The sequence below is a fragment of the Acanthopagrus latus genome, chromosome 17 (assembly GCF_904848185.1).
Source record: "Acanthopagrus latus isolate v.2019 chromosome 17, fAcaLat1.1, whole genome shotgun sequence".
Taxonomy (NCBI): Eukaryota; Metazoa; Chordata; class Actinopteri; order Spariformes; family Sparidae; genus Acanthopagrus; species Acanthopagrus latus.
The window spans coordinates 18329252-18339398 of record NC_051055.1 but is presented as its reverse complement, the minus strand read 5'-3'; the positions used below and the strand labels follow the sequence as shown (position 1 = coordinate 18339398).

Genomic DNA, 10147 nt, shown 5'->3' with positions numbered 1-10147 from the left:
GAGGAGGTAATTTTTTTTTTTGTAATCACGGGTGCTAAATGGGAAAAAAAAAGAAAGGGGAAAAAAAGTGAGAACAACGCGCCCGTGAGGTGCGCAGGGAGAACTGCACCATCAGGGGTGGAGGGGGACGCTGCTGTGAGCTTGTGATTATGGATATTCAGCGTGAAACACACATGATCGATACGAGCCCTGCTGGTTGACCTTCACTATCGCACTCAAACGTTGATTTTCTCTCACCTCGACAGAAAAAAAAGCAGCTTTGCACATTATTTGCTAATGCGTTGTGATACAGGCTTGTCTTTTACCGGGCAGAGTGTTTCTTATTGGATTTAGAAACAAGACAAATGGGATTCATGAATATGATAAATCAAGAGGCAATATCGAAAAAGCCCCTGCTCGCTGCCATCTGTATGCCAGACTCCTGTGCTCTTAAAATAGCAAAATGACAATGGGAAAAGATGACACGGATTGATGTTTTATTCAACAGCGCAGAGAGCCATTACTTTAGACGCACACGTATACACAAATAACACACGCAGAGGCTTTCCTTCATCTCTCTCCACAGATTCACATGTAGGCTTGATTAAAAAAAAAAATGTCTGTGTTGTTTTCCAAGTGGGAGGGGGGGGGGATGATCTGAGAGTCTCTTTATCAGCAACAGGTGATGCAGTGAGAAGTGAGCCAGCATCAGGCGCGGGAGTTTCTCTCCTCTTCTTCGTTCTCCAGGAGGTAGGCCGGCCTGTATCTCGTCACCCCTCTCGCATCTACCATCTGAAGGGCCGTGTTCCGACAGGTGTTGTCCATGCTGCCCAGTGAAGTGTACCTGTGGGTCGATAGAGACGTTTCACACCAAGAATTTGCTTCTTCAGCTGTGGAGCGTACAGAATGTGTAAGAGATTGAGTTATTCTTACCCTTTATCGTAGAGAATACAGTAGGGCACGTATAACGTCCTCAAGAACGACCAGATGTCATGATACGTCCAGTCCTGTAGTGTTGAGAGACACATTTAACTGGTTTGTGACGGATTCATGATTACCTTAATCTATGGGAACCGGTCCTCAGCGGATTTCTTTGAGATGCATACACATAAATAACCGTGCCATGAGGTCCACTGCTCAGCATCCTCCTGCATGCATCACGTCACCTTGCGGCTGTCACAGTAAGACCCGAGGCTTTTCTTACACGTTAATAAATCTACAATAAACTTTTTTGTTTTGGCTCATGTGCTTCTATTCTACACAGAACAGCACAACACACCTGGAATAACTTCCATCATGAAGCTTTTGATGTTTAATATTTGTTGACAATGTGTCACGCAGTTCTTGACTCACATCAACAATTTGTTTTGCAGTTAAATTGGAACTGCTTTGCTCAGGTGTGCCTGCTATCTGTGTGTGAGAGAGAGCAGCAAGACATTGGGTACAAAATATTCACAACATCATTTAAAGCTTCACTAATGCAGTATTATTTCAGGGCTGTTGGCATGCGTTAAACTGTGCAGGTGTTAAGGTATTTGGTTCACACTCCTGTAGATCTGCACTATGGAAATTCAGTCAAGATGACAAATAACATTAAGTGTAACAAGAGGAAATTGCATGGCTGGAGCAGTGAGAGCAGATTTGTATTACCAGTGAAAAGGCAGTTTCTCTAACAGTCACAAGTCAATGTGGGGGAACTGAAAGACTGCATGGTTGTTGTTTCTATAATTAATGACTGCAGGTGCTCTTAAGATAAAAAACAAAACAACAAGCAGGTGAATCTCAATGTAGAACTGATACCTGAGTTGAACGTGTTTTTGGGGTTTACTATGAATTAACTGATTGTTGATTGTAAGGTCGTTGTGACATTGTGCTTGGTAACCCAAAGATTGAAAAAAATAAAAAAAATAATACAGTAAAAGAGATCGAAGCGGTAACGCAAACGCATATATATGTAAGCTGCGTGTCTCACTAGTAATGGGTTGACTCTCATGTAGTCTGGCCAGCCGGGGTCAGTGGGACACATGGGGGTGAGTGTGTGTGAGTAGGGATCGCTCCTCCTGGTCCCCATCAGGACGGCCTTCAGCTCCGGCCTCCTCTCCTGCACCTCACACAGCGCCTGCCGTATACTGCCCTCCACTGAGAAAATCTCCAGGTCATATCTGCGGGAGACATGTAATTGACAAATAATGAACTGAGGGCCAGGACAAGAGACAAGATACTACCTTGGCTGCCAACACCTGTTAAGTATTAAAATACATGAAATAAATCTGCAAAAAGCTATGAGCTGGAACGTGTCTATTAATAGTATGCAGTATGGTTCACCTTTTTATCGTGTCCTGAAGGAACCTCTCCATTTCTGGGAACGGAGAGACAATACGGATGTACAGAGCTTTCACCCTGTCTTTACCATCTGGATACCGCCTGAGAGTGACAGGAGAGAGACAGAGAAAGAGACTGAAATGGATTATAAAAGAAAATAAAGATAAATAAGTTAAATACAGGTCAAGAAAATTCCAAACATCAGTATGTCTTGTCCAGGATCTTTCTCTAGCTGCTCCTGAACTCAATTTCTTCTTCTGCTGCCTCTCGCTGTGACGCCCCGCTGTGCAGAAGTGGCATCATTATGTTTTTAATTTAAGCCTCCCTTTCATCTTTTCTCTCTCAGGTCATTTTGTTTTGTCCTGATTAAATCATTCCTACCTCAAAACGTTCTAATTGTCTCAATCAGTGTCCTCTCCCCTCCTGTTACCGTTTCAGTGCTGCGTAGTAGAGATGCAGCAGCGCCGTGCAGTCCTTGCCCCCGTTGAAGCCGACGCAGACTTGCTCCGTCGAATACTGATCCAGTGCAGCCTCTATCGTCTTCAGTGCAGACATAACTTTCTCACCCAGCGGTGTGCCTGTGGCAAAATGAAATCCACAGCGAGAGGTCGTTTCACACTGAACGTGGTTACATTTTGTTAGTTATGATATGAATTATGCCTCCTTGTGATGTCAAATTCAGAGTAAAAATATCTGCTTGTTCTTGGTCTTATTTTATTGATGTTTGATTCCCTTCTCAGTCTCAAGCCAGTTATATTCTTTTTTACTATCTACTATGATTTTATGGTATATAATTACTTTTATCTTTTTGCTTCCTTTATAGGTCCCAATGCCTGCATTTAGTAAAGTACTAACTCTGCAATATTCACTTCATATTGACTTGACACAGTTTAACTTTTATCTTCCACCGCCTTCTGTCTTCCCCCTCACCGCTGTTGGCCAGTGTGTACACCTCAGCAGTGGCGATGGACACTGGGTCAGTCACCAAGGGCACCGCGCTCCCCTTGGGCAGCTCATCTAGCAGCTGTGCCCGGGCTTTGTCCACCTCCTCCTGGCTATCGGAGTCCAGGACCAGCTTGACTCTGTGATAGTTGCTCAACCAGTCCGGGTAGGAGCCAAGAGCCACCTTCCGGCCCCAGCAAGCCTGAAGTTTGGTCAGCACGGGGGCAATCTCTGCTTCATCAGCATCCACAAACACCTACAGCAAAGATTATGGGGTTAGCTCACTCGTACTATCAAAACACAGCATTAAGATGGACTTAAAATGATAGTTTAGGTTGCAGCGCTACCTCACGAGAATGAAATGTGGTCCCAGATCCAGCAAAGAGGTGCTCCAGCCCACTGAAGGCCCTCTCCAACAGGGAAGGGATCCCAGGAAAGATGAACACATTATGCACACTGACCTGAGAGGAGCAGGTAAACACATCATATACTAAAAGAGTCTATGGGCCTTAAAGTCAGTGTTTTCCTAAACCTACAGGTTTGATGGTTCTCTGTGGATTTCTTTTTCAGGTACAACAACTAATGCTTCTAATAACATGCGTTTTAAGGTAGTTAAAAACATTTTTATTTTTACCTCTCCAAAAAAGCCTGACTGTCCTTGTTACTACACAATTGTATAACCTGTCGACACGTCTAACTTCTATTTAGCATGTCTATAAAGTCAGATTGATATAAAGTTGACATTGTCTGTTTGTCAGTTGCTGTACGGCTGTTTTATTCTACTTGAAAGATGTGATCTCCTTAGACTTGACCAGAGTAGTCAATTGTTGTCTGTCTGATCTGATTACTTCAGTCTGTCAGACTTCGCGAGGGTAGGGCCCCTTGTGAATCACGTTCTGAGTGTGTTATGGTAAAGTTACGTTATGTTTAGGACTGTCTGCTGTTTTAATAAATAGAGTCAATACAAATGTATGTGCTGTAGCTACGTTATTTAATTACTGGCACTAAAGACTCATTTTAATTGTAGGTAAAAAGGTAAATACATGTTTGCATGCTGTAAATCTTTACTTGAGTCTGTTCAGTATAAATATAATCATGAGTACTCAGATGTTAACATACAGGAATCTGATCTTTATTAAGGAGAAATATGTTGTGCTTGAACTTCACACAAACTGCTGCACAAATACTTTCAGATGTGAAATCCTTACTCTGCTGTTTCGTACAAATGTTCAATGTAATCATTTTGCCCGCCAGGAGCATCCGCTTTTCACTCCTGCCGTGTCTGGTTAGCAGTCGATGTTGCAATCTGTCTTCTAAAATAACCCCAGAACAAGATGGAACAGACAGAACATTATGTGACTGTGAGGGGAACATCTACCTGAGAGTTGTGTCAGCTAAACAAGTTTTATTCATCCCAAAAAGCCTACTGAAATGGTAATACACAGCACAGCAGATATTTGGGACATTAATTTTAACAAAGACTGCCGGGAGTCAGTGAGTAGGTGGAGTGTGCTGATCTTTTATAGTGTTTGTGTAATTAGATTTTTTTTTACAACAACATGGATCCACAGCTTATAACAACTGCAGCTTGATGAAGGAACAAAGTTAATCTCCATCAATCCTGTGTTCACTCACCAGTGGGTAGCGGAGCGGTTGTCCGGTCTGAGGGTCAGTGCCATAGTTGAGTTTGGCTGAGCGAGGCACCATGGCCAGCTTCATAGCAGCACTATTCTTATCCGCCACCCCAAAGAATTCCTCGACCAGCCGGGAGAGCTCAGGGTGGGGATGTAACTCCTCCTGGAATGCCATGGCGATGCTCTCGAAGGTGACGTCGTCATGGGTGGGGCCTATGCCGCCTGAGGTGATAAGGTGTGTGTACTGAGGTGAAAGGAGGGCCACCTCTTTGGCGATGACCTCCTGTACATCTGGTATGACCGTTATGCGCTGCACAGACACGCCAAGCTTCCTTAGTGCCCGTGTCAGAAAGGCACTGTTGGTGTCCAGCGTGTGACCCTGTGAGACGAAGAACAAGAAGAGACACTAGTTTTAGTTTCAATTTTGCACTTGCATCCTCAGTTGCATGTTTCAGTCAAGGACTTGTCAATGGCTCCTGGGTCTTGCTTGATGAAATTTCAGGGTCAGACATGGAATTGGACAAAACCAAAGACTTCATGTTTAAATCATGACCATGTCAAGCCAAGAAATAATGGTGAACTTGTCATTTTAAAACTGAGCACTGGTGCCACATCAAATAACCCTCACAGGATTTTCCTGAGGTGGTCCAGGGAACTGAGGCATACTGATGAATTAGGGTGGTATGTTAGAATGTATATAGTCATAAAATCATACAGATTTTCATTTTTTTCAAAACCTCAAAAGATTTGTTTGTTCAAGGATTGAGAGTGGGTTTATATGAATCACACAAATACAGATCAAAAGTCTAACAAACCACAAGTATCTACCATGTCTTAATCACCTTGAGTATCTCATCTCCAATAATGAGAATGGCTGCAGTGGGGGCTTCCCCGTTGGCTGCAAAGGACGGATTGGAGCCCTGGTGGAGTGTGGACATATTTGCTTCACAGAGTTGAGCTGCCAGTCTCCTCACACGCACCACTCCTCTACTCAGCATGGGAACAGCACGGCTAGAGGACACAAGAAAAATGCTATCCACACCATTTGTGAAGCATTTGCAATTTCTGCATGTACATTTTGCTTTCAGATTTTAATTTGGACATCTGAACTGTATGTAATACATCTGTTCAGTAGGACTGAACAGTAACAGCTGCCAGATTACCATTAGAAAAATTCTGAGAAATTGGCAACCAATTCTGTGCCTCTGGTTGTGATCAGTGGCAAATATTTTATTACTTAGAAAAAACAAGGACAGCAAACAACAAAACGTGACACCCGAAAATAAATACATTCTTTAAAAATTGCTGTATGAGTGATATTTAAATGTTGTTTATTGTACCAGGGCTGCATGAAGCATGCCTACACGTGACTAACTCATCCACATTACAAACAGATGTGCAAATTAGATTCCTCTGACAAAGAGCCAGATTTCCCTGAACAAAAACCAAAAAGCACATTTTTGAAGGTTTTGGAGGCACTGAAATTATACAGCAATGCATGTACAACATAAACCTCCATAAGTTACTCACCAGGTTTACTAGTTTAAGGGAGCTCATCCCCAGAACTACAGGGCTAGACAACCTACAAAATAATTTTGTTCAGTTACTGTAATGAAGATAATAAACATTTAATTCATGTCACACTTTAACATGTAACAGCATAGTATCGTAATTATCCAAAATGTAAGGTGCCTACAAGTGGCAACTGTATTATTTTCAGCAACAGTTCAGATATCAATAATGGACAAATTCACAATTTTCTCCGTTCAAACGCACCTCTATCATAATACATAGCAAAATACAAAGCTTCCTATATTTTAGTGTGTTTTCTCGATATACTTTCTGTTGCTTCTCGGATGATGTGATATGCTTGTGTTTAAGTTCAATTTTAATCTTACATCAACATGAAGAATCCATGCGGAGTATCTCAAATGTTTCACTCCAGTTCAGGCCCTCTTCTTCATAGCTGGTCTTGGAGTAGAGACAATAAACAACAGATTAGAGGGAGACGGAGAAAACGTGACAGGCAGACTAAAAAAAATAACAATGATGTATCTCTTTTTTTTCATAAATTCTATTAAATAAGAAGTTGACAGAAGTAATGGTGAGTTGTGTTAAAGATAAATAGGCGTGATAGGCTGATTACAATTCCTTTTCATATATGAGCAAAAATATTCTATATTTTTCATCCATCATCAATGACACTGACACACCTTATTATGACAGCCAAGCTGTAAGTGGTTGACATTGCAAGGAGTGGTCTGTCTGTGAGCTGGAGAATCAGACAGTGCTTAAACATGCTGCTAGAAGGGAAGAACTTATTTTGTATGAACATGCGGGGAGGAAACTTTTTAAGACGTGAGAGGAGCTGAGAGGAGGTAGAAAGAGGACCAAAGGTTTGATGGACAACCGCCAACTGAGTAACTTACAGCGGTCAAAAGGAGGCGACATTAATATACAGGCACTGTCAGTAGAGGACATGTTCATGCACTGGCACTTACAGCTGTTTCTGAGTGTTAACGTCAGGTGTATTCTAGGAAAGCACTGATAAGAGTTTGCTACTGTCCTCAATTACGCAACGCTGTACGTTAACGTTAAATAACGAAATAGAATACGACCATCCTGAACATTCGTTAGCCTTCACAGATATTACTAAAGATGCATTAAATATGAGTCGACAGTGTCAAGTGGCTACTTTTAAGACAGCTATTAGCTAACAGTTCAATCTGGAACGTCTCCTTGCTAGCTTACTTGAACCATTGTTGGGGGCATTAGCAAACAAACAAGTCATAGCATTCAAGTAAGTTACACTTACAGAGCGGCTTATGTTAAGGATATAAAGCTGAATTATCTCCACTGACATATATAGTGGTGAAAAATGCAACGTACTCTTTATATAATTTCGAAACCAAACTCCTCAAACCCGAGGAAACTTACTCCAGTGCCGCGTATGTCCACGCTAAGTATGTATCCGACGGTAAACGACATGTCATTCAAAAGACATATCGTTACGCGTCCAATCACAAATGAGAAAAGGGTTCCGGAGAGGTCCGACAGCCAATCACGTTCACGGAGGATGGGTCGTTAGGGTCTGCCTTTTTATATACACGGAAGTAACTGAGGGGACTGAGCTACGATCAACAAAGACGCTGCGGAGAAATATGTTGTTTGGCCAACATAAATACGATAGATGCTAATCTAATGGTACCGACTGGTCATCCATCTGCGAGTTGGCACTTTACACCATCTCCACTCGGGTAGCATGATGCTAACAGCTGCAGAGACACAACTTCTTCGCTTTAGCCCAGGGGGTATCGAGGTGGCTGTGCTGTGAGTGTCTGCCTCTGCTGGCTGGAGGAATCGATAACGTTAATAATGTTTGACCCCAAATCACCGCTGACTCAATTGCTGCTGCTCTTACTGTTCTTGCCTATGGGTGGCGCAAATGCAACCTGGTTGTGTTAACTTCTGAGGGTGGTGTTATTAATGCCAAACAAACTCGATGCACTCAGAAAGCTCCAAACCAAACTGTCCATTCAAGCAATTATTATTAGGCTGTCTGAACATTGAATTGTCAACTTATTATTAGATGTTTTTTTTCATAAAGAAATGTTATTCACAAGAGATTATGAATGCTTAAACAAACTTAATAAACAAACTCTTTGTTTTCATGAGTGAATAAACTGAATAAACAAACTGACCTTAAAGGACAACACGGTTTCATACTGTTTTACTTTGTTTACATGTGGCAGACCCTGCCACCTCTCTAGCTTCAAACAGTGCTCTGTTGACCTTAGTTTCCTCTGAGAACAGCTTGTTTATTCAGTAATGGAAAACATAAATATTTCTGAGTTTGTTCCGAAATAACACAGTGTCCCTTTAAATACTGCAGATGCGTCAGTAAATAAAGTCATACAGAGACTCTTTCCTGCCAGGAAATAGAAGAAAGTTAGGAGTAAAAATATGGAAATAATAATAAAATAACATGATAAAACATACACATTATAGAAAGGATTTATGAGATAGTGTGTCAGTATATTTAATAAATTTGGCTCTCATAAGTATTACTTAACACAAGTATTTTTATCTTTGTCATATACATTTTATTATTTTGGGTATGGTTTTCGCAGAGGGGGTTATTCTCTTTACACCATCAGACTAGCTGATTTGAAAACCCATGTCTTGCAGCAATATCCATTAAAAACTCCTGTGTACACTGCAGTAGAGTTCAGCAGCACCATAACATTTCATGCTTAAACGATCATACAGTCGAATCTGTAAACACCTCTCTAAAACAGTTTCATCAAAAAACTGAACAAAATAACATTTATGAATTTTTGCAGGACTGTCAAACTACATTACTTTTAGCTAAGTGTACCTAATAAACTGGGAGTTGATTATTGCTGTGTGCTTTACAAATAGTCCAAGAATTAAAAATGTAAATTTTCATAAGGGTAGATGATTATCAGCCCCTGCCGATTATTAGGGCCAGTATCTGTGATTGTTATGTCAGATTGCAGATAATATGAATTGGTTTATTTATGTGCTACTTTAGCTCTGATGCAGCATCCTCTCACACAAGGTCCCACCCACAACACTAACTGATTGATGACACCTCCCAATTAATGACCTGTAATAGCCAAAGTCACTAACCTAGATGATATTTTACATTAATTACGATAAAGTGCTGCTGTCTTGACTTGAGATTATCTTTTAAATTGACAAACATCATATGTATGTATCATATCAGAGTTTTTTTTCTGATTAAGGTCCCAAGAGGAAGGGGCATGATATTGGCCCCCATTAAAGTTGAATAATTAGATTCTGTAAAGTAACTAGTTACTAAATGTGTCAAGTAGTGGAGAGGAAGTATGAAGTAGAAGATAAGGGAAATACTCATGTTGACACACCACAACCTTCAGCACTTGAGTAAATTGTAGTAAATAGTAATTAGGTTTATTTATTCAAACGTTGTCTTATAGATCGTCATTTTCCAATTCAGCTCACAATATGTTTTTTTTAGTCTCCTTGATCTCTAATAATTTGTATTTGTACCAGTCCGGAAAAAGCCATATTGGACGACCCTTAATAACATAATAATACATCAATACATAGGCCCAATAATAGCCTCAGAGGAACAATACAGGACTGCTATAGACAAAGGAAGCACAACAAAGATGATATCAAAGGTGATGATAACAGATAAGTGTTTCTTCTTCTGTGGTGTTTGACTAAATGACAAAAGAAAACCCACATCTTGTTCGCATGTG

The 10147-nt window shown here is 40.9% G+C and overlaps 1 protein-coding gene across 7 annotated transcripts; it reads right to left on the bottom strand.

Annotated features, from left to right (window-relative positions):
• Positions 1-454: 454 nt before the first annotated feature.
• On the bottom strand, positions 455-8197 carry flad1 (flavin adenine dinucleotide synthetase 1). Of its 7 annotated transcripts, none has more exons than XM_037075579.1 (12): positions 7815-8197; positions 6776-6848; positions 6408-6459; positions 5720-5888; positions 4879-5256; positions 3591-3704; positions 3232-3499; positions 2732-2879; positions 2305-2436; positions 1952-2141; positions 913-986; positions 455-823 (listed from the first exon to the last, which is right to left on the bottom strand). In XM_037075579.1, exons 4-12 carry the CDS (start codon positions 5873-5875, stop codon positions 688-690), a joined length of 1596 nt encoding a protein of 531 aa, XP_036931474.1. In that variant the 5' UTR covers positions 5876-5888; positions 6408-6459; positions 6776-6848; positions 7815-8197; the 3' UTR covers positions 455-687. The 7 variants fall into 7 exon arrangements, with proteins under 7 accessions (XP_036931474.1, XP_036931475.1, XP_036931476.1 ...); XM_037075580.1 differs by having other exon boundaries at positions 7693-7831; XM_037075581.1 differs by lacking the exon at positions 7815-8197 and adding an exon at positions 7767-7784.
• Positions 8198-10147: the final 1950 nt, after the last annotated feature.

What these genes read in the sequence shown, in the direction of transcription:
- flad1 (XM_037075576.1), bottom strand. An exon ending in CCACATTTCATTCTCGTGAG is followed by an intron (nt 3,500 to 3,590) that starts GTAGCGCTGCAA and finishes TCTTTGCTGTAG; the next exon opens with GTGTTTGTGGATGCTGATGA. An exon ending in CTTCAGGACACGATAAAAAG is followed by an intron (nt 2,142 to 2,304) that starts GTGAACCATACT and finishes TGTCTCCCGCAG; the next exon opens with ATATGACCTGGAGATTTTCT.